At 36.8% G+C, this 21,815-nt stretch overlaps 6 protein-coding genes across 7 annotated transcripts; 3 read left to right on the top strand and 3 right to left on the bottom strand.

The window, feature by feature from the left end:
• Window positions 1-212: 212 nt before the first annotated feature.
• LOC136347781 (ATP-binding cassette sub-family G member 4-like) lies at window positions 213-6,187 on the top strand. The gene is made up of 11 exons (XM_066298073.1): window positions 213-495; window positions 2,204-2,321; window positions 3,060-3,249; window positions 3,306-3,451; window positions 3,509-3,632; window positions 3,870-3,984; window positions 4,608-5,018; window positions 5,071-5,171; window positions 5,225-5,380; window positions 5,435-5,647; window positions 5,707-6,187. Exons 1-11 carry the CDS (start codon window positions 372-374, stop codon window positions 5,887-5,889), a joined length of 1,881 nt encoding a protein of 626 aa, XP_066154170.1. The 5' UTR covers window positions 213-371; the 3' UTR covers window positions 5,890-6,187.
• Window positions 6,188-6,367: 180 nt separating this feature from the next.
• Window positions 6,368-8,368, bottom strand: senju (UDP-galactose transporter senju). Its single transcript, XM_066298088.1, has 4 exons — window positions 7,802-8,368; window positions 7,504-7,621; window positions 7,265-7,451; window positions 6,368-7,210 (listed from the first exon to the last, which is right to left on the bottom strand). The coding sequence occupies exons 1-4, from the start codon at window positions 7,926-7,928 to the stop codon at window positions 6,551-6,553; spliced, it is 1,092 nt and encodes a 363-aa protein (XP_066154185.1). The 5' UTR covers window positions 7,929-8,368; the 3' UTR covers window positions 6,368-6,550.
• A 133-nt stretch (window positions 8,369-8,501) lies between these two features.
• Window positions 8,502-11,033, top strand: MSBP (membrane steroid binding protein). Its single transcript, XM_066298095.1, has 3 exons — window positions 8,502-8,954; window positions 9,012-9,164; window positions 10,126-11,033. Exons 1-3 carry the CDS (start codon window positions 8,642-8,644, stop codon window positions 10,227-10,229), a joined length of 570 nt encoding a protein of 189 aa, XP_066154192.1. The 5' UTR covers window positions 8,502-8,641; the 3' UTR covers window positions 10,230-11,033.
• A 142-nt stretch (window positions 11,034-11,175) lies between these two features.
• On the top strand, window positions 11,176-15,782 carry LOC136347779 (uncharacterized). The gene is made up of 9 exons (XM_066298069.1): window positions 11,176-11,432; window positions 12,591-12,755; window positions 13,188-13,403; window positions 13,461-13,656; window positions 13,706-13,922; window positions 14,142-14,409; window positions 14,466-14,667; window positions 14,720-15,451; window positions 15,507-15,782. The coding sequence occupies exons 1-9, from the start codon at window positions 11,430-11,432 to the stop codon at window positions 15,692-15,694; spliced, it is 2,187 nt and encodes a 728-aa protein (XP_066154166.1). The 5' UTR covers window positions 11,176-11,429; the 3' UTR covers window positions 15,695-15,782.
• On the bottom strand, window positions 15,695-18,659 carry ArgRS (arginine--tRNA ligase-like protein). Of its 2 annotated transcripts, XM_066298072.1 has the most exons (8): window positions 18,488-18,658; window positions 18,248-18,394; window positions 17,768-17,975; window positions 17,410-17,709; window positions 17,093-17,359; window positions 16,844-16,987; window positions 16,585-16,792; window positions 15,695-16,523 (listed from the first exon to the last, which is right to left on the bottom strand). In XM_066298072.1, exons 1-8 carry the CDS (start codon window positions 18,533-18,535, stop codon window positions 15,848-15,850), a joined length of 1,998 nt encoding a protein of 665 aa, XP_066154169.1. In that variant the 5' UTR covers window positions 18,536-18,658; the 3' UTR covers window positions 15,695-15,847. The 2 variants fall into 2 exon arrangements, with proteins under 2 accessions (XP_066154169.1, XP_066154168.1); XM_066298071.1 differs by having other exon boundaries at window positions 16,585-16,987; window positions 18,488-18,659.
• A 393-nt stretch (window positions 18,660-19,052) lies between these two features.
• LOC136347793 (dolichyldiphosphatase 1-like) lies at window positions 19,053-21,813 on the bottom strand. Its single transcript, XM_066298094.1, has 5 exons — window positions 21,514-21,813; window positions 20,852-20,952; window positions 20,566-20,744; window positions 20,252-20,479; window positions 19,053-20,199 (listed from the first exon to the last, which is right to left on the bottom strand). Exons 1-5 carry the CDS (start codon window positions 21,617-21,619, stop codon window positions 20,070-20,072), a joined length of 744 nt encoding a protein of 247 aa, XP_066154191.1. The 5' UTR covers window positions 21,620-21,813; the 3' UTR covers window positions 19,053-20,069.
• Window positions 21,814-21,815: the final 2 nt, after the last annotated feature.

The following is a 21,815-nucleotide window of genomic DNA, read 5'->3' on the forward strand; positions in this document are numbered from 1 at the left end:
CATTCGCCCGAGTCGAGCGTCAACGTCGCTCTAGCGCGAAAGGCTCAAATTCAATATTTTTCTCTTCTCCGTTCCATGCTCAATAATTGACAAATTCGAGGAAGAAAAGACAAAAGAGAAAGCAGCTGTGCGCATCCATCCGTATACGCCAATTAGCCCCTCCGATGACCGGCGAAATATCGTCGAAACTCCCATTATCCCGTATCACATCGGACGCAGAAGTAGTACCACGGTACCGTGTGCTACTTTCACGAAAGTTCCACAGTCAGTTCGTATCAGTGAAGAAAGTAAACTTTGGCGTTGGCGGTACCGTGGCGTAAATGTGCGAGCCGATTTAATCGATAGGTCGTTCAGGTTTCACCGGTGAGAAGATGGAGGAACAAGATCCTCTGGCACTTAACCAACCCTTAAAGCAAAGAGTCTGCAGGAGATCTCCCGTCGACATCGAATTCCAGGATTTGAGTTATTCCGTGAGGGAGAGCTATGGCGGTACCGGTAAGTGTTTGAGATCGATTTGTAGGCACACAAATCTTGAACTAACGTTTCCAAGTGAAAATTACCAAATAAACAACCTGCGATTGACCGTGACCATTGCAGTAACGGAATTTGGTTACTCGGGATTAATGATAGTTCTCGACCTTTTGTGACCCGGTTTTGATTCTGCAGCAGCCGTGCATTCTACCATGCTGCACAATGAGACGAAATGCATGTCTGCTCTTTATTTTTCCCTGTTAGTCGGTGATATGGTTGAAAGACACTTGAATACTAAATCCCGGCATTATCATACTTTTCAGGCACCGGGGCCGCCTAGAAGACCCGTGTAGGTCCCCATAGACATAAGTTATGCATTACACGGGCCCCGGATGCGAAAATGTGCGTTAAAGTCAATTAGTGTTACGGTTAAAAGTCGCTAAAATTAATTTAAATGCTAAATTCCCCTAAGAAATCTCTGTGTGGGCCTGACTTAGGGGGCCCCAGAATTTCTTTGGATCTCCCGTGGCGCTCCGTGCTGGTTGATATCGAAATACGTTACATCTGCTTACTTTCACCGTTCAGGTAGTTTAGCGTTACGTAAAGGGCCGTTTTGCTATTTTACGTGAAAGTGATTTCGTCACTGCGATGTGAAGGTTTCCTCGAGTCCACCGTAACCGCGACTTGTACTAATTTATTAATAAATGCCGCTTTATGGGATTGTTCTGGTGAATATTAAATTGTTGTTGCTGCGATCAGGGGTAAAAATAGACTGCGCGAATACGTGAGACGACTTACTATTAGCCGTGGAAAATTGGCGAAAACGCCGCGTTTTGGTAGATTTTCAGAGAAATCCGCATTAAAAAGTATACGGCAAATTAATGGTTTCGATGCGCCCCGCAGGCTTGCAGCAGAAGCCGGATGGTAATCGTGATCCCTCGACGAATTTTGAATACGTTCTCGGGAGAAAAGGGGCATTTCGCGAGCTCCAGGACCTCGCTAACCGAACCAGCCAGAGCCGGTGCGAGGCCCGAATTCACCTTTCGGCACGGGCGGACGCTGCGCCTAATTTTCACCTAAAAATTTTAAAAATATCTCAGGACTCCGTAGAGAGATCGCCTTAAAAATTATCTAAAATTAACGATCTCGGGAAGCCCTATGTGTCTACAGCAGCTATGTCTCTTTTAATTTTCGAGATACAGCGGTCATTACCTTCATTAGCCTCGTTTGCGAACATTAAAGAAATATCTGCAAACCCAATTAATGTCGTTTCCTTCGTAATTAATTATTTAACTTTTTAATGGCCTTAATGGACAATAATGCCGCCATGTGTTGCGACAGGTAATTAGGTGATAATACATCTTTTCACTTGGAGCTTGATTAAATTAAATCCGTTCTAGCATACGAAGTATAGACTGATCAAGCATTGGGTTAAAGCAATTAGCAAGGGAAATCTCGAAGTTTGTTGCAACAATAGCAATTATTTATCACTGGCGGTTTCTGCCAGTCAGGTCGTCGAATGTCGCAACGTGCCCGTTTAATCCTTTTTGCCGTAGAATTTTAATGTTTCCCTCTAAGTTTTCAACGTTTTGGATAACTCAAAGCTAAAAGAGTCGCATCGGGGCCCACAACGCTTCCAAGCCGCGGCAAAATTATTCACACACGCATCACTCCAAAGAATTATCACGTAAGACATGTTGAGAGGGTCGCTCCTAACATTTATCTCTTGCAGGGTGGAGGCAGATATTGAAGTTGATCAATGGCAAATTCCTATCAGGAGAGCTGACTGCCATCATGGGCCCCTCGGGGGCTGGAAAAAGCACCTTGTTGAACATACTGGCGGGATATGTGTAAGTAGGTAATTGCTTCACTTTTCCGGGCAATCAGACGTGGCTTTTGCCCTAGTCGATTTAATTTAAAAAAAATTAAATGTGCTAATTATTATTGCAAAATTGATAGGAAGAGCTGGTGTTTCGTTCGAGTAATCGCAGGCAGTTGATTTTTGCATGTGTTTGTAAAAATCGAAATTTGCCCTTTCCGCACAGAAGCTCTACTGCGAGGGCCCTCGTGAGTCGTGTAATCTAATACGCCGAAAGTAATCCGTCATAATAACTTTTAAGGGTTGAGGATAACCCCACCTGCTTTTTGCTTTTTTCCGTAAGGACGAAACAAAAGGATCGTAAATTTTTGAGTTATCCACATAAGAAACGGTGCTGTTAAGCAAATTGAAAAATGAACTGATAAACAATTCTACCCCTCAGGTTTCGTTCGACGCTCCCCCGGTATCTCCACATCAATTTCGATTTAAATATCTGCTCAACGTTTAAATCGATATTGCGACAAATTTAAATGGAGAATAACTCTCTAATGTTACACACTCAAACCTCAAACAAAAATGATTGAATCTGAATATGGGACATATGCACGCACTTGGGGCCCTAAGAGGGAACGCTGAGAAGTCCACATCGTCATATCCAATCTGGCGTTTTTCCTTACGGTCCTATAAATTATTCATCTTACGAATGGAGAACGTCATAAACCATCGAGCTTGTTTGTTGCCTTACAAGATCTTTATATTTCCTTTGCAGGACTGCCGGTGTTAAGGGGAGTATCAAGGTAAATGAACGTCCCAGGATAATGAAAATGTTCAACAAAATGGCAGCCTACATCATGCAAGAGGACGTTGTCCAGCCCCGACTTACAGTCGAGGAAGCCATGATGTATGCAGCTCGTCTCAAACTGGAAGCCGATGTATTGGAGTCGGAAAGAACGGCTGCGGTAAGTGTTATTCGTTTTTCATCCCATTCTACCCTCAAAGTTAAACCGATTTGTAGGTTTTAGAAGTAATTCAACTTCTAGGCTTGGAAAAGTGCTATCAAACTCGCAGCGAATTCCTCTCGGGTGGTCAACGCAAAAGACTTGCAGTGGCTTTGGAGCTGGTGAACAATCCCCCCGTGATATTTCTGGACGAGCCCACATCGTAATAATTAAACGCCTCTCTTCTGCCCAGTTTTATCATTAAATTGTATTTTAATAGAGGTCTGGATAATGTCGCGATCAAGCAGTGCATGGAATTGTTGCAAAAAATCACCAAGCAAGGCAGAACGGTCATTTGCACTGTACATCAACCACCAGCCTCGCTATTCCAGAATTTTGATCAGGTCAGTGTTCGGTTTGTTTTCCGTGTCCAATTTAGAGCACTCACTTAAAGACGTTAAAACTTCTTTTTATTTATGCAGACTTTCTGTATTTTATGCGATTTATTGCGACTTTTAGCATTATTTTTTGAGAAAACCATTTTCCCCGTACCCTTGAGACGCCGAAACTCCACATTTAAAATCATTCCATGTGCTTAGATAGCAGTTTAATGAGGTCTGTCAGTAAGCGTTTAATTGCAGGTTTACGTTCTTGCCAGAGGATATTGCGTGTACAATGGCACTCCGACGAGTTTGGTTCCTTTCTTAGCTGAATCTGGGTGCGCTTGCCCGCCAACTTACACTCCTGCAGATTATAGTAAGTATTAGGAGAGAAAGTCATGAAAAGTTTTGATATTCCCTCATGTTGTCCTACAGAATTAGCGTTTTCTCCCACTGTTGTCACACGAACCTTTGATACCCTATCATCGTGACATCGCTACCCGTGCAATAGGAGGATAGTGTTGTGTTTAAAACATTTTTATGAAAAATTGTATATGAAAATTGATTAACGAGAAACCACTAGCACCTTTGGCATAAATCGGTTGTCTTAAAGACCATTTGAAGGCCTGGAACAATGTGCAAATGTTGTAGGTTAATAAAATGGCCCTCGTAGCTGAAAACCTTCTTTCTGCAAGAGAAGATTTTGAGTTTTTACGTAGAGAAAAATGTGGGAGAGAACTTACGCGGTTAATTTATCGAATAATAGAAAAAATATGCGTAAAGGACGAAGCGTATCAAAAGAACTCGACAAAGCAGATTAATCATACTATATACCGTTCCTCGCCAATACCTCTAAAAACGTGTAGAATCACCAAATGTTTTCGGTTTTTCATTCCCAATTTAACAAATTTGCAAATTATCAGCTCAATGCCGGCATTGAAACACCTTTAATTCGATATGATGCCACGTAATTGTTATCACATTAATATCTGCATTCAGTTATAGAAGTCATCCAGTCCAATCCGGAAATGGTGAACACTTTAAGCGGGATGATTCAGAATGGAAAGATGAACATGATGAGCCTGAAAGCTAACAAAGAACCATGTATGCCCGTCAGAGAAATGGATATATGCGAGATCTATACCGATCAACTTCAAGACGAGATCATTTTCCCCCATTCAGTTTGGAATCAGCTGGGCATCCTCTTGTCGAGGACGTTTTTGCAGATGAGCAGGAACCACAGCGTGATCCTCATCCAGTTTCTACATCATTTGGCATCGGGCCTCTTGATCGGGAGCATTTTTTTTAAACTGGGCAACGATGCTTCTCAGACCATGGCAATGTTCAAATACATTCTCAGCATTAATGTGTTTTTTATGTACACGTACGTGATGGTGCCAGTATTAGTGTGTAAGTTATCCTGAGCAACAAGACATTTTAATCTAAAATAAAAGGTTTGCAGTTCCCATTGAGCTAAAATTGATGGAGCGAGAGTACTTCAATAGATGGTACAGTTTAAAGGCTTATTACATGTCGTTCACTCTGGCTTCATTACCACTGATGGTATTAAAAAACCTCATACATGTAATGTTCTTCTCGACCCCAATTCTTTTCAGATCATATTTAGCATAATGTTCATAACGATTGTATATTTTCTAACGGATCAACCTATGGACTTGTATCGATTTCTTTGGTTTGCAGCAATGTCCCTGGCGATTGGTGTCACCTCACAGGGACTGGGATACCTTATAGGATCCATATTTAGTATTACTGTAAGTTTTCCGACAATAAGCAAATGGGAAAAAAATTAAATATGTTCGGTTTAGAATGGTTCAGTGGTGGGTTCCTCGGCACTGGCTCCATTACTGGCCCTGGCCTGCTACGGGATGGGTTATAGGGCGGCCATTGAGCCTTTTATGAAAGTTATTATCAGTTTTAGTTACTTGAGGTTCGGAGTGGTCGGGTTTAGCGCCACCTTATTCAGCAAAAGAGACCTGATGGATTGTGACGAGATCTATTGTCACTATAGGAACCCCGAGGTAGATACTTATTGTTTTAAAGTAGAATTTTTCGTATTATAAACAATTTTTTAATTTAGCTCCTTCTGAAAGACATGGGAATGCTTGGGGAAGACCCCCGAGTCCAATTTTCCATCATCATTGCCTATCTATTATTGTTTAGAATTCTGGCCTATTGCACATTGAAATATCGCCTAACTGTGGAGCTTTCTAATACGATTGTGCATTTTGCGGCAAAAATAGTTCGCCAAAAAGAACGGTAAATAGGATTATATTGAGACTGCAACACAATGCGTAAAGAGGAATCAGGTTGTTTTGGTGATATTGAGTTGTAAATAATAATTTATTAGGCCATTATTGCTAAACTAGGGCTATTACTAGCCTAATTATTGTTGTGAGTTAATAGTTTTTTTTTCTTGCCTTATTTATTTGATTTAGAAACTATTTGTTTATTCTATTATGGTCAGTTGCAATTGTAATAAGCCAACAAGTGATCAAATGATAAATAATTGTGATAATTTCAATAGTAGTGTAGTGTTGTAATATAACCCATTTTCTTTAGTCAGTAAAATTTTCTACCCACATATAATACAAAATTTCTGGAAGAAAAGAAAGTTATTGATGGGCACTCATGGTAAATAAAAAGTAAATAATTTATAAACAGATTATTGCATAGTGCTTATCATGTTTTAATAATCTGGTCTAAACATGCAATCACAATACAAAAAAACATTGAAAAACTAAAATTCAGCAAATATTTATTGAACTTGACCCTTTCCACATAAATACTCAAAAAGAGTAAATTCAAATACAAAAAATAATTGATGGAATTAGACTTGAAGTGTACTAAGTCCAACTCAGTTGATTCCCAAAATACTGGCAAAGCCTATCACAATATTTCATATTATATCAATATCCAATAAATTACACCTCTTCCATCTGCAAATGTTCCTTTAATTCGTGTTTTTCTTCATCTTTAGATTGTACAGTATTAATCACTGGATTTTGAGAATATAAATAAATCGCGCACATAACCGTACAAATGGCTATAATAGTGTTTAAATAAACAGGGATTCCAAATAGAATCCAGGACAAAAGTGCCGTCAAAATCAGCTCTAATGCGCTGGCAAACGTTTTCAATATCGAGTTTAGAGTCTTCAGGAAAACACTAGTTACTATCCCTACTGTCGCATTGTTCAGCATTACTAAAAGGACCTTGTAATGCATGACTTTGACTAGATTATCATACTGGAAAGCGTTGAACATAGTTCCATTTAGTAATAAAAGGGTTATGTTGCAGATTATTGAGTCCAAATACATGAAGACATTTTGAACAAATATGTTTACCTCACTGCCCTGATTTTTTAGTAAATACTCATTATAAACTCCAGCAAAGCAAGAGCAAAATATTTGTATAAATAATAATATTGCACTAATGCTTACATCTAGAGATTGGGATTTTGTATTATTTACAGCTGATGCAGAATCTGCGTGATTCATAGGGATCTGCTTCAACATACATCCAACAGTTAGAATAACCAAGGAAATCCATTGTTTCTTGCTAAGCAACTTGCCAAATATCACCTATAAAAGTTTTCAAAAAGTCACAATTTAATGTAAGCCTTGTACCACACTCACTTGAAATAATACACCAGTTACCACTACTCTCAATTGCATCAGCAGGTAATAAGTAGTGGGATCAAAGGCAGATAAATTGATAAAAGCCAAATTATTATACAGGCAGTACAGAAATGCAGGAACAAAATATAATAACAACACCTTGCGATTTAGCACAATTTCTTTAATTAATTGCCCAGGTTTATGTCTAGAATCTTCACCATTAGCAAACTTTACAAAAATTCATCAGGAAAACTTACTCTCGGCAATAAAGCACTGATGATATAACAAGTTTAAGTACTTCAGTAAGCAAGACAACTGATACAATGTTATAATCATATTTATTGTCAGACTTTTGGGAAGCAGTGACCAAAATGCCTGAAAAAGAGATTTTCTAACAAGGGTTACAGGAAAATGTAGGTCAATATAAAACCAAGATTTGTTTAAAACTTGTATTGTATCCCTATATTCACAATTAACAACAAATAAATTAAATTAAAATAAAACAGTGAGGCACCAATGTTATTGATTGAATCCACAATCATAAGTTAAACTTACCTTGGTTAACAAACAATAAAATGTATGTAACAAAGATAACTTGGCTCAGTTTTGAAGGGAATAACTCTCTCCAGGATATTCGACTCATGTTTGTTCTACTCTCAATCACTTTACTGCAACAAAACATTCAATATTTTTCCAAACAAATTCAATTGTTGTATATTATTTGTTATTATAAAGGGATCACAGAAACCAAGATTTAAGGAAAGTGTCCGTTCCCTATTAAATTGACACATGACTGCGAAGTGTTTATTCACGTTGGGTATGTAAGTTTTAGCCACATAGACAAAAAAATAGGGTTTCAAAACTTATTAAAATATTATGTTACTAACAAATTAAACAATTTATAAATATAAACAGAACATAACCTCACTAAAAAAATGACATTCGAATTTACAGCTGACGTTGACAGCCAACAGACATCACTATGTAAACAATATTTATTAGAGAATGTAATTGAATCGTAGACATTTGAGAATAAAGCCTTAAGCACAAATAGGGTTTATCGAAACGATGGAATTGCACACTATTCTCAATTAAAAATAACTCAGAATAGCATTCGCTGAGAAGCCGATGTTAAATTTAAATTTTACACCAAAAGGTGCAAGAAAGCAAGAAAAGGAACATATAACGTCTATCAACTGATAAGTGTCAGTATCACCGTCACTGTCAGTTCCCAGTGCGCATCATGCGCATTTCTTGTGCGTTCTGCATCATCACGTTCGTCATCGTCATGACATTTTAATTATTGCATTTAATTAATAAAAATCACTATATCAAACCCACAAAGCAGCGATAATTGCCCTCAGTGAGCAGCAAAATCCATTGGGTGCTTGAAACATGGCCGAAACCACCGAAAAAGTCGTTGAATCTTCCGGAGTATTGAGCACAATCGCAACAGAAATCTTCCAAAGCCCCATAAACATCGGTCTTTTGGGGCTGATTGCATTCCTCGTGTACCGGATCATCAAGAGCCGTCAGGACGACAATGCTCGGGAACCGGAAGAAAAACCTTTGCCCAAAATGAAGAAGAGGGACTTTACAGTTGCAGAACTAAAGAAATATGATGGTGTCCAAGAAGATGGTCGAGTGCTGATTGCAGTCAACGGAAAGGTGTATGATGTTACTAAAGGGAAACGTTTCTATGGACCTGGTATGATGTTGGTGGATAATCAATCTTCCAAGGCTTAATATGATGATATTTTGTTAGGGGGCCCTTATGCCGCATTTGCTGGTCGTGATGCATCTAGGGGTCTGGCAACATTCAATGTGACTGCTGGAGAGGATGATAAATATGATGATTTAAGTGATTTGAGTACCATGGAAATGGAGTCTGTTAAAGAGTGGGAAACACAATTTAATGGTAAGATAGTCCATTTTTTCATCATTAAATTGCATTTAAAAATTAATGGTTGTTGCCTAAGTATTAAGTTAGATAGCCTCAGCACAAAAAACGTACATTATTCAATAGATTACATTGTAATACAGTTTGCTGGGTGAGTGCTTTAGGCAACATGTTTGTCTCTGAAAGACAAAGGTCAGGACACATTCAATTTTAAATGAAGTCATTGGAATGTGTTGAAATATAATGATGTACCTACTGAAATTAGTGGTAATTTTTGGCTCTCTAATATTTCTTACCTGGTTCAAACTCCTATTAAATTAAGGAATCAATAAAAATAACATGAGTGTTGTCTTTACAAATAAAACCTCAAAACGTGTTTGCTTTTTAAATGCATAGATTAATCATGATTAATCACTTTATGCAGGATTATAGACTGCTTCATGTAAATGCTAGGTCCTGTTATCAGTTTAGGTATATGAATTGTGCTGTCTCATCGCAATGTTATGGAATAGCAGGTTAATTCTAAGGATGAACTTTTTAGGTGATTTTTTCATCTAACTTGTTTTCAACCATTTGTGTATATATAATCGCATTTGCTCCACACTGATATGTGATTCTTTATCATTAAAGTCACAGTAAATAAGACATTAATAATTCAGGCTAAATCTCTGTAAATTGCATAACATGCTGGAGTGTTAGTGCAGCCCAATTTTATTAACCCAATATAATTGAATGATTACTATTATGAAATAAGAGACTCATTGGTGAGCAGGGCTTGAGAGAAAGACAGCCACTCTTTGATATGTGATAGAGCTTCCTTGAGTCCCTAAATTTATCAATCTGCAAATTTGATTATGTGTACAAACTTATAATAAGAAGCGTAAATAATTGCATAAGTTTCACAATTCTTTTTAATTTTTTATACACTTTTGAATAATTTTAGATTATCTTTTTCTCATTACATCTTGATTCCTTGCAGAAAAATATGAATACGTTGGTCGCTTATTGAAACCATGTGAGCAATCAACTAACTACTCAGATGAGGAAGATGAATCAAATGCCGAAAAATCTAAAGAGGATTAAAGTGTCGTCAAATGAAGTAAAACTGTTGTTTTTTTCTTTTCAAATAAGGCTGACTTAAGGAGACCTCGTCGTGCTTGGTGTTGGCTAATGTTTAAAGAGGACTAAAGTGCCTTTGAATAAGGCAAAATTGTTGTTTTTTTTTTATATAAGGCTGACTTACAAAGACCTGGTCGCGCCTGGTGTTGGCTAATGTTTCTCCCAAAAGAAACATCACAATTTGGGTATTGGCTTCTTTTAAAATAATGGCAACACCACGGACGACTAGTCTAGAATGCAAAATGTAGGTATATAATGATAAAATATTAATATATGTATATTGAAAGTTTTTAACAGGCATAATTTAAAGTACCTTGTTGGTTCGGGTTTGTACATTTTATTGTATACATTGGAGAGTCAACTATTTAATAGAGGCGAGAAATCTATTTTTGCTTTAATCAACATTCCAAAACTTAAATCGGTGCCAATCTTGGCGCATGACTTAACATGCATTTTCAATAGTTTTTCTTGGTAATTTCCAGTATTTTCTCGCATTGAAATAGGTTTCTCAGATACAGGTTTTCTTGAGAAAGGTGAATCGTCGCTTATCACTTTTAGTTTCAACTTACTTTGAAGAGCGTTCCTTTATCGATTTTTTAATTTTAGCTGTTAATTCATAGATTAAGGGTGTAATTTTATATATAAATTAGGTATTTCATAAACGGCCAAAAATTTCGTTTTTGTATAAATTTGTACAAGAAATGGTTTTTCCTTCGAAACGATGTAAAAGTGTGCTTCTGTCCGCTTCAATAAAGTAATTGCGTTGAATCGCGAGTTTTATTGCCCCGTATTTTCGTCCGTACGAAAAAAATGGTGAAAGGATTTTCCGCTCAAGACTTAAGAGGGGCTTAAGTGCATGTTCTGGTAGCAATAACAGCAAATCAACTCGTTTAGTTTGCTACAGGTCACCTCTCGCACACGACACAGGTGAAAGTTCCCTGCTTAACAATTTACCGGCAAACACCTTGAAAACGTATTATTTGCCGATCTAAAGGCGTTGTATTCTAACATATCGATTTTTTTGTGACTCTGAATGGCAAGTTGCCTTGAGAGTTGTTAAGAACATGATGAAAGTCAAGGAAGGCTTCCTTGGCGATTCATGTGCGGTTTTTAAACCGTTCTTGTAAAGTGGTGATAAAAGAAAGTACCAGAGAAAGTAGCATTATGGTGAGTAGTTTTTTGGATGTTGCAAATTGCACAGTAACGGACGGTTAATCGATATAATAGACGTAAAATCTACTCTTAAATAATTTAATCGTTCGATGATAACAATTAGAATTATATTGCTTTTAAAGCTGTTAATTAGTCAGGTTTTCACTGTGGGTCATTTGTATAAATTAACCATCAATTAATTTCGTAAAAAGTTTCATTATTCATTTAGGTAAAGGTTATTCGATTTGACGATGACGAAATTCCTTCGGACAAGCACTGTGTGCTCTTTTTTTTTTATCTATCTTACCTCAAGTAATACAGTGTCAATCTGAGTCAGTAGAGGGTATAGGAGCAGGACATGGTATATGGTATGGCGTATACGTTTCACGAGCGCATCTTACATGCGTCTTAGGTGTGGCCTGTTACATACTTAGGATATCCTTGACGAACTACGTCAAATCATCAGAAACGATACTTAGGCATCTTTGGGCCTCAGGACTTTTTTTTCTCCCTCTCGTATCTGCATTCGTTAGACTCCTACTGCCTGATAAATCCAAATAACTTGTTCATCAAGCTGAAATCAATCAGCAGGTGTATATATACGTACTAGTTTTTCTCCAAGCCGTTTTTCTTGATTTTTAGATGACTAAGGTCGATGATTCAGTAAATTTCAACAATTCACAGTTCCATTATAACTTTATGTTGAAATTGGCTCCCATTAGGAATGTAAATTCACGGAAAATGTAGTCAAATAGAAAGCGGTTTTACCAGAATAATAGCATTTTATTACTGTATCCCTGACCAAATTGTTTAATGCAATTTTCGAGTTTCCTATTTGCATAGAGGCTTTGAGAAAATATGTATAGGACGTGCGGCAAATTGGCACCTTTTATCGCCTGCTCGCAGCTCTTATTACCATTAAAAACTCGTCTTTTCTACATCAGTACTATTTAAGGGAACCGTTAGTGTGTTTACAACTACCGGTACTCATAACATGTAAACTGGGTTATTTTTTCCACGTCTTTTTGTTAGCACATTTTTCTAGCAATAATTATCAAGTGGATGCAACAAAATAACTGCATAAAGAATACTAGAACCCCTAGCTAATTGTAGAGCAATTAGATATACGAGATGTAATACAACAATTATTACTAATCATACCTTTGTTATTAGCTCTCAAAATTAGCCTGCATCTTTCTCCTCGCAGCTGCGGCTGCAGCTGCCCCGCAGCAAATGCCATTACCCGCTCTGCAGGACTTCTCCCCCCCCGAGGAGGTAAACGCGGTCCTCCAAAACAGCTCCCCTAAGGTCCAGAGGTCAATCAGCAGTTATTCACGAGTAATTCACTTTACTTCCTATCTATACTATATATATGTATATCCAAAACATACATCAAAACCTGGAGATCGGTATGTGCATATGAATGACTTGTTGCTGCAGTTAGATATCAAATAAACCTAAAACTCCTATTTGTGGCGTACAGTTGTTACGTAAGAAAACAAACTAAAGGGACTAAATCTGTTCATCTCAGTTTTCACACCCTTTCGTTTGAGTGACTACATGATACAATGAGTGAATTTAAAAGTCATTCATTTTATCATACTTATCCATTATCCTACTCATTCAATTAAAATCTTAAATTTATTGTAAGTATTTAACAACAGGGCTGAACAGCCTCTATTAAGACCTCGTGCGCGGTCATTCTCTTTACAACAACACACAGAACTTCCTAACTGGCTATACCATTATATGTGGAATTGTGATTTTCAGGTGGACAACACTGAAGACACCATAAAAGAGGTGGAGCGGCTTATCAAGGCCAATGCAAACTTGCCTAGGCTGACTAGAGGGGAAATTCTAGATATCCTTGAAAACATTACCAAACATGATCAAAGCAACTTGCTGAAGAGCATTGGAACGAATCGGGACCCTAAGGCCTTTATGGTTGTTAAGGCCTATACCCCTGCTTTGGGATCCGAAGGAGAGGTAAAGGAAAATAATTGCGATTTAAAATTATCAGTACTTAACTGAAAAACTAATTAGAACAACATGGAGTCGTTCTATACTAAACCTCCAGTAACAACCATAGTTCAGGATCAAATTATTGAGGTAGATACAATATCACCACAGACTGTAAAGACAACCACTGAGAACGCAATTCATTTACGAAGGAAAACTACCAAGACCTATTCGGAGAGTAAGAAGCAATATGAGAGCACTAAAAGGAAACCTTCAAGAGGTGAGTTTTTCTGAAGTTTGACTGAACTCTCTATTGAAAATATTTACAGGGAATAGCCCCTTTAAAACTACAACTGGTAGTACCATCGAGAGTAGCACATCAAGAGGCAATAAGAGGGTAATTACAACTGAGAGGCCCCAATCCACAACGCAAGATTATTACTACACGAGTACCCCCAAAAGGGATATAATTAAGAGACGACGTAGGCCTATTGCAACTATCACTAGTACCACCACAGAGATGCTTCCAACCACTTATCGTCCCAGGTAACAAAATAATAATTATTGGTATTAAAGTGGACGCGTAGTGTAGCTTTAGTATCGTACTATTGGAAAGAAATATATTTCATGTCAAAATAAACAATATTTCTGGAAAATATGGTGAATGCAAATTATAATATAAATATTTAATTATTTATATGGACAATAAACAATAAATTGTTTTATTTCATTTTGTTTCACCTTTTTTTAATAATTTGTTTCTAGACGGCGCCAGCCTACCCGCAAAGAAATTCAGCACGAAACCCATAAATACCAACAAGAAAATGGCCAACCATCTTACTACCCTTCGCAGGGAATTAAATTGGTCCCTTCTCCGGTAATGACTAAACCAGCCGGGCAAATAAACTATGAACTTGAAGATTTATTGCCGCAATCTATGGAAAATCAAGAGATTTTTATTCCAATGCCTTTGGGCAACAAACAAAATCTTGTAGAAAATTCTCAGAACCATCAGACATCCTTAGAAATCGAGGTACTTCAAATTTTGAACGTTTTTGGGGTATTCTACACTAACGCTTTTAATCATAGGTCCCGGAACCCCTAAAAAAAGTAGCCGAAGATATTTACACGGAAAATATGAAGCTGCTTCCAGCTCTACAGCACGAAGAAGAAAAAGTAAAAAATCCAGCTAAAGTCTTCAGTTTCAGTTCTTCCACCACAGAACCACCAAATGCTTTTGCAGTAGCTGAGAATCTCTCGCCAGAGATGCGGGAAATATTAAAAAATTTCGGTACTATTTTTGAAATATCCAGAACTAATCACTACTTAGAAATAATTTCTAGGCCTTTTTAACGACCCTAACGAAATTCCTGTACAAAATGATTCATCGGTGTTTAATCCTGAAAGGGCTGAAACTGACCCAAAATCTTACAAAGGCTTTAAGCCACTGCCTCAAGACAAACAGAGCAGAAAAGAAATGGAGGCTCTTTTAGAAGAGTTTGGCTTAATAGATAAACGGACCGGTAAATATTTAAGAAAAAACCAAACTGAAAAGAAAATAATATCTTTAGATATAGTCCCTAATGATTTTAAACCGGTACTCATTGATATGGGCTTTGAAGATGCTTCAAGAAAAGCGAGAAAAATTCGCCAGCAGCCATTGACAAAAACGCAAGAAAAGATAACCGAAGATCAGCAACATGTTTTCAACCCTCAACACTCAGTCAAACTAGATGAAATTGCAAAATTACATAAATTACTATTGATTATGAGGAAATTAGAGACACAAAATGGTACTGTCACTGAAGGAAGCATGGATCAAAGTGATAAAGATGAGCTTAAGTTTCTGTTAAACAGCTTAAAAGAGGAACGTCAGAAACTGGTGACTTTGGAAGAGCAAGAAGCACCTAATCCCAATGTGGAATCTGCTGAAAGTTTAATGAAGAATGAAGTTAAAAGACAGAAAGAGGATAACAAGGAAAATGTTACGGAGGAAATTGTGACGGTGACTGCTCAAAGTTTACCAGAGGGAACTGACGTTACTGCCTCAATCAAGGATTTAGAGGCTTCTTTTGGTATTTAGTTAGAATGTAAACATTCACATGGATAAAAGCTCATAATATATTTTAGGCGGTAGTACTGAAACTGCAACCGAAACTTTGCCAGAACCCACAACCCGCAGGAGAAGTGGGTTTTATTATCTTATGGATTGGAACTCATTCTTTGAGATTGACGATCAAAAAGGGAAAAGAGTAAACCTCAGATTCCAACCGAAGGTTGGAGACCCAAAAAGGTTCTTTAGCGTTAACATACCCTAATAATTAGAAATGTATTATTTATTTGTCTTAAAACCTTGAAACAATAATTCCTTTGTATATTTGTAGATAATACATACTATAAAGTTCATATGAATCGATTTACATGGATAATTGTCAACCATCAGTAGAGATCTGGAGATCTTTTTGTTACTCTCACATCCTAGAAACAGGTTTAAGTCCTAAAATATTGAAGCACCGTTCCATAGTCATAGCAGCAGCTTCTGCGAGCAAAATCCTCCCAATGTTCACTTTGATTATATCCCCGGAGGAGTCTTTTTCAATGCAGTAGCACGAATCGTAGAACTCCGTGAAAGTAGTTGCAATTTCATACACGTACTCGCACAAATGGTGCATACACAGGTCGTCTGTAATCTTAATCAAAACGTCTGGGAAACGCACTAAAACTTTCCCAAGTTTCCACTCTTTCTCATAATCTAACGAAACTGAATTAGCACTAGCGAGCTTTTTGATTTTTTCCGGTGTAAAATTGGCCTTCCTCGCTATTGACCTAATCCTAGTATAGGCGTAAAGTAAATACACTGCAGTATTTCCTTTATCTTCCAACATTTTATCAAATGAAAATACATATTCATGATTTCTATTATGGGATAGGTCAGCGTATTTAATACAACCGTATGCCACAGATTCTTGAGACTGTTTTAATTCTTCAGGGGTTAAAACCTGGTCTCTCTCTTTTTCTTTCAGCTTATCAAGAGAGCGCTTAAGACCTTCTTCAAGCAGATCGAGCAACCGCACAGTATCACCAGACCGGGTTTTGAATTTCTTCTTATCTTCCCCTAGAACCACACCGAAACCCACATGATCCACCCTAAATAAAAAGCCATAGACAAATTAATATGTTATCGGATTGAATTAGTTGGAACTATAACCTGTGGATTGCAGGGTTTAATATTCCAGCCTTACGAGCACATGCAAAAATAGTTAAAAAATGAGTTGCCTGCCCTGCATCTGTTACATAAATAATCCAGTCAGCTTTTTCTTCTTCGAGGCGTTGTTTAATGGCCGCCATATCTGAGGTGTCGTAAGTAAATCCCCCGTCAGACTTTATTATTGTCAGAGGAATAGTACCGGAGTCACCTGATTGACCAAGATTGAAGAAACGCCTATAACATCCAGAATGCAGCTTACCCCACATGACTTTCCTGCCATCATCTTCTTGCAGATGACCAGCACTTGCGAGCTCTTTGACTATTTTTTCCATGTGAGCTTGATAGAATGACTCGCCCCTTTCAATTATTTTGATATCCAGACGATCATATATTTTTTGAAAATCTAAAAAAGGAATGAGAGTGTTTATATCTTTTCATTCTCTCAACTTTCAAACAGAAAAATTTACTCTCCAAAAACCAAAATATTATTTCTTCTCCAATCTCTCACCTTGCCTTGAAACGTCGCAAATCAGCTTCCACGCCTTCATATGATTAGCATCAAATGACTGCAAATTAACCACACTGGCATAAGCCCTCTTTTTAAACTCCTCATCTTCATCAAACCGCTTCTTCGATTCTTTATAAAAAGCCTGGAGGTCTCTGATTGGAGGCGATTTTGTTAAATAATCTGGAAATTTGTCTTGTAAATGAGCAATTAACATTCCAAACTGCGTGCCCCAATCGCCTACGTGGTTAATCCGCAAGACGTCATGCCCTAAAAATTGCTGTGAATCCACTGTAAAACTTCTAAAATAACTAATCAACCTAGAAATTCTAGAAGCCGACAGATGCTGTCCCCTATGATTGTTGATCTTAAGTGTCCAACATGCATTTCCTTTGCTATGTTAGGTGAGGAAAAATCAACTAAAACTTTAAGTTTCTTTTGCAGACGAGGAAGTTTAACGCCTTTCAACAAAACTGAGGACAAAGCCTTGAGAACATAGTCTTTATTGAGGAATATATTTATAAATCCGGGGCCTGCCACTTCAAGCTTGTCTATAAGGGCATTTGATGGGATATTCTTTATTATATTGGAGCTGATTTCTCTAGGAGCCACCTTCTTGCCTGTAGTAACATTATGAGAATTTAAAAGCCAATTTGATGAAATCTCCCAAGTGTTTACCAAGTTGTTTATATAGATTTGCCAAAGGCATGGCAGAATTGCATTGGTAATCTCCAAATTTGGGATTTGTGCCTGATAATGCAATATCTATGGGAGGGTTTGTGATATCAGGGCAAGCTGCAAAGACTGCAGCTGAAAAGAGTCCATGCAACGCTCTTAAAATGCTCTGACTGTCTTGAGCCTCTGCTGTTGAAGACTCCATAAGTGCCTTAAAAAAAACTCTTAAAATAATATGGCAGGAGCACAAACTGACATTCATGGGTTAAATATTCAACACCAAAACAAAATAAAGCTTAATTTGCCATTAAGTGGATTCAACCCCTCAAAGTGGCCACACTGTACAAATAGTGGGAGCCATAATAGGGGAACATGGTAGAGGCCGACACAAGCAAAGTCGTTTTGAAGACCTGATTCCACTTATTGTGCCATATGAGAATTTTTAATTTTCTTTTCCAGAAAAAAAACGTTGCAAAAACATACCCTGTTCAATATAGCCAAACGATGCTTGAGCTTCGTATTCTCAATTAAAAGCCTAGAAGCCTCAGGGTCAACAGTTTCAACAGGATCACCTTTGAGAGAAGATTTTAGCTCTTCAATTTTCTGCTTTAGAGCTTTTATTTCAGTTTCCTGTGGGAGTAATTTGATGGGAATAATTTGGTGTACAGTTCGTGGGTATAGCAAGTTATTAGTTACCAGAAACTAATAAGTGAACGTACTCACCGCATCTTGAGCTTCCTTATTATACTTTTCTATAATGTCTGTTTGCATTATATATCAATAAATGAAAGAAAAAAGGTACAAAATTCGTCACACCGGTTTGAAAATAATGAAAATATGGAATTTTAATCAGAAAATTAGTTAGGTTAAAAGTTGAGAGACATTAACGTCAACGTTGCGCATGCGAATTTACAGGCCACGAGAATTTGCTCCAATTAAAATGAAGATTCATGTAAAGCGACCATTTTTTTCTTTTTGATAAACTTCATGTGTTTGCCGCAAGACGGCACGATCTTCCAAATTCAGCTATCTGTTAAGAATTTCAGCAATTTCCAGGATTTGAAGGACTGAAAGATACTTATAGAAACTAACCAGCTAATACCGCTTTCCAATGGAAAGAACGGCGAATATTACGGGTTTACGACAAAAAAAGTGTCCAAAGAAATGCTATAGAAATGATATTTTAAAACAAATTAATATCAATACAACAAAAATTTCTTTGCATGAGCTTTTTTTATCGAGGATTCAAAGGAAGAACAATTCGAGGATAATTAAAACAGGCGGAAAATACCCAAAAGTCTTATTTTATTAACATTTAAAAAAGTAAGTTTAACTATAATACGTTACTTTAAGATCTAACGTAGTTATTGCAGCTGCCACAGTTGACTTGACTACGAACAAGGCAGTTTTAATATCAATGTTTCCCCTGACGATTTTACTTATGCTCCTTGCTCTAATAACTGTAATTGGTGTTCATAAAAAGTTGTCTTAAACAATGGAATCTTTCTAGATAAAGGGAGACTTAGAGGCGAATTATCATCTGTGGTAGCTAAAGTTGTAGAAGAAAGACATACAAGTCTTGGTTGTGCGTTATAGAGTTTTATTTAAATTATATAGTTCATTGCAGAGTGTGAAAGAGGTTTTTACAATGTTCCACACAACGAATAACTGACAAATTATTACTCTTTTGGCACTCAAGGCTATCCCTGGAGTTGAAGGGTGTTACATAATTTGGAGTAATCTAAAGGTCAGACTTAAGGCTATTATTAGTTAATTACCCTGGATTTTTTTCTAGAAATATAAGACATCACAATAAGTACATTGTCGCAAACTCTTTAAAGTTTGCCTGGTATGAGAGACCATCCATGCCCACACAAACTGGGTTTATAACCTGGTGAACTACGCACCATATTATTAAAGTCACAACACACTATACAAGGGTTTACTGCTTTAGCAAGATCCAATAGAAAAGAACCTATTAATAACAGTAAATAGACTGCAGAATAAAAGGACCAGTATTGGATATTTTAACTTTGACCCAATTTATTCCTGCACTTTATTACGGCCAGAGAAAAAATTAACACTTGGCTTCATCCAATATAAATTTACAAGTCATCAATGTTCAAATCAACTAACACCAACGTCTTTAATACTATTACTCCACATAAATAGTTTCAATTTCTCAGTCCGATTGATTTTCGTTAATTAGGAATAAACCCTACTTTCGGCGCCAGGGAAGTAATATTCGCAGACTTCTAACCACAAGGCGCGGTAACGAAAAATTGAAACTAGAGTCCAGTAAATGTCATTGCGACTTTATAGTAACCAACTTACGACTCCTGGCACGGGCCTCCTGTCTGGTATTTGTGTATTCAAACCACATTACATTCGGAATTAACGTGGTGTCTCTTATCATTAACAGTTCGGAAATTTTCCTTCAAAAAGTGTTACTAAAATTGAAATAATCTTGGAAGAAAAATTACTTACCAAGTGACTACTTGTGGGAAAAGAGGGGTGAAAACTAGTGATGTGAGGGCAAACCAGAGAGTTGCAAATAGAAATCCCACAATTATGCCCCAAAGCACTTGAGAGTATGTGTGGTATTGTAAATACACCCGACTGATACAGACTAAAACTGCCACTGTCATTGATGATGAAATTATGAGAATTTTGGAAATATTCTCAATAATTGTATTGTTGTTCATGTGATGCAATCTATTACAAAAAAGTCTTATTTAATAAATTCAACAAATCAAGCCTTTTGACCTCACAAATTCTGAATTTAAAAAGCTGAAACTCACCTAATGAAAACAAAATAAATAATGTAAGTGGCAAAAAATGAAACAAATTGAGCATGTGAGGAGGGCATTCCATATTCCACGTGAACGTCTTCCCTATGCAAGGGTCTTTTTTCACATATTAAATGCTTCAATATGTAATTCAATGCCTCAGAAAAGCAAGTTCCTAAGAAAAAGGTTATCTGAAAAGCAAAATAAGAGAAAGGTTACTTGTAGAATATTGCTGTTGATTTTGAGACAAACAATTTATAATAGAATAAAATAATACAAAAAATTTACTTATACTTACTGTGTGCAGATCTCTTCTAAATAATATCAAGGCTATGAAACCTGCCCCAATGCCAAAAGGCGCCAAACTAATTAAGGCCAAGATTTTGCCAATAATATCTCCTAAAATGAATGATACTATACCATAAATAAGTAAATCTTAATGCAACCTACTGTTTTACAAAGATTCTAGAGATGTTATATTAAGAAGAAAAAAGCAAAGAGCAAATGTATCATATACAAAAATAAAAAACCACAGAAGACAGATATGAAATCAACACAGCTCAGATATCCAAAAATCTGTAAAATAAAAGGCTATATAAAACTTTCTCAGATCATTTAGCTTGATTATTGTGAGTAACCTCAAATCATTTCAACAGTAATAAATTTTAAGTCTCAAGTAAATAAAACCCACATAATTCATAAGGTCATTGAGACATCCTGAGAAAGCGAATAATACCCTTTTTGGTTTTAACATAGGGTACTTCCAAAAGTATAATCAGACAATCCAAACTTAGCTTCATCTCAAATACACATGTAAGTAACCAAAGGCATACCATTCAAATAGAAAATATGAGAATCGAATATACACTGCATTTCAGCCCATTTTTAGATGTCCCATTTCATAATATGCCCCTTTATAAGGTAATAGCTAAAGCAAAAATTAAAACTTGCTTGTTTTACCTTTAGGGTATTCTACTAGAGTTAATGAAAGGGGTACCCATTGATTGCTTTCACCACTCTCCTGGTACCGTTGTGGAGTATTCAGCATTGTGTGAGATTCTTCCATTTTATGATTTTACTCATAAAATTCGATAGTTTCTGCAGTACAAGTCAAACTTCTCTTTATTCATAAATTAACGTTAAATTAACTGAAGTTTATTAAATTTTAAGTTGAAAACTTGAAAATTTAGCTTAAAGATACGTTGACCCCTCTTGCTTTCATTGATATTGTTCTGCTAATGTCAGTGTCATAAAATAAGGGT

The sequence above is a fragment of the Euwallacea fornicatus genome, chromosome 30 (genome assembly GCF_040115645.1).
Source record: "Euwallacea fornicatus isolate EFF26 chromosome 30, ASM4011564v1, whole genome shotgun sequence".
NCBI classification, from domain to species: domain Eukaryota; kingdom Metazoa; phylum Arthropoda; class Insecta; order Coleoptera; family Curculionidae; genus Euwallacea; species Euwallacea fornicatus.

What these genes read in the sequence shown, in the direction of transcription:
- senju (XM_066298088.1), bottom strand. Translation starts at nt 7,928, where the DNA reads ATGTTTTGTTGCAGTAAAGTGATTGAGAGTAGAACAAACATGAGTCGA. An exon ending in TTTATTGTTTGTTAACCAAG is followed by an intron (nt 7,622 to 7,801) that starts GTAAGTTTAACT and finishes TCTCTTTTTCAG; the next exon opens with GCATTTTGGTCACTGCTTCC. An exon ending in TAACTGGTGTATTATTTCAA is followed by an intron (nt 7,211 to 7,264) that starts GTGAGTGTGGTA and finishes AAACTTTTATAG; the next exon opens with GTGATATTTGGCAAGTTGCT.
- MSBP (XM_066298095.1), top strand. Translation starts at nt 8,642, where the DNA reads ATGGCCGAAACCACCGAAAAAGTCGTTGAATCTTCCGGAGTATTGAGC. An exon ending in GAAACGTTTCTATGGACCTG is followed by an intron (nt 8,955 to 9,011) that starts GTATGATGTTGG and finishes ATATTTTGTTAG; the next exon opens with GGGGCCCTTATGCCGCATTT. An exon ending in GTGGGAAACACAATTTAATG is followed by an intron (nt 9,165 to 10,125) that starts GTAAGATAGTCC and finishes GATTCCTTGCAG; the next exon opens with AAAAATATGAATACGTTGGT.
- LOC136347779 (XM_066298069.1), top strand. An exon ending in CTTTGGGATCCGAAGGAGAG is followed by an intron (nt 13,404 to 13,460) that starts GTAAAGGAAAAT and finishes AAAACTAATTAG; the next exon opens with AACAACATGGAGTCGTTCTA. An exon ending in AGACATCCTTAGAAATCGAG is followed by an intron (nt 14,410 to 14,465) that starts GTACTTCAAATT and finishes TTTTAATCATAG; the next exon opens with GTCCCGGAACCCCTAAAAAA.
- ArgRS (XM_066298071.1), bottom strand. Translation starts at nt 18,535, where the DNA reads ATGCAAACAGACATTATAGAAAAGTATAATAAGGAAGCTCAAGATGCG. An exon ending in GTTTGGCTATATTGAACAGG is followed by an intron (nt 17,976 to 18,247) that starts GTATGTTTTTGC and finishes GTTTTTTTTAAG; the next exon opens with GCACTTATGGAGTCTTCAAC. An exon ending in AAATCTATATAAACAACTTG is followed by an intron (nt 17,710 to 17,767) that starts GTAAACACTTGG and finishes ATGTTACTACAG; the next exon opens with GCAAGAAGGTGGCTCCTAGA.
- LOC136347781 (XM_066298073.1), top strand. Translation starts at nt 372, where the DNA reads ATGGAGGAACAAGATCCTCTGGCACTTAACCAACCCTTAAAGCAAAGA. An exon ending in AACATACTGGCGGGATATGT is followed by an intron (nt 2,322 to 3,059) that starts GTAAGTAGGTAA and finishes TTTCCTTTGCAG; the next exon opens with GACTGCCGGTGTTAAGGGGA. An exon ending in GTCACTATAGGAACCCCGAG is followed by an intron (nt 5,648 to 5,706) that starts GTAGATACTTAT and finishes TTTTTAATTTAG; the next exon opens with CTCCTTCTGAAAGACATGGG.
- LOC136347793 (XM_066298094.1), bottom strand. Translation starts at nt 21,619, where the DNA reads ATGGAAGAATCTCACACAATGCTGAATACTCCACAACGGTACCAGGAG. An exon ending in ATTTATTTTGTTTTCATTAG is followed by an intron (nt 20,480 to 20,565) that starts GTGAGTTTCAGC and finishes TTTTTGTAATAG; the next exon opens with ATTGCATCACATGAACAACA. An exon ending in TTCCCACAAGTAGTCACTTG is followed by an intron (nt 20,200 to 20,251) that starts GTAAGTAATTTT and finishes CACTTTTTGAAG; the next exon opens with GAAAATTTCCGAACTGTTAA.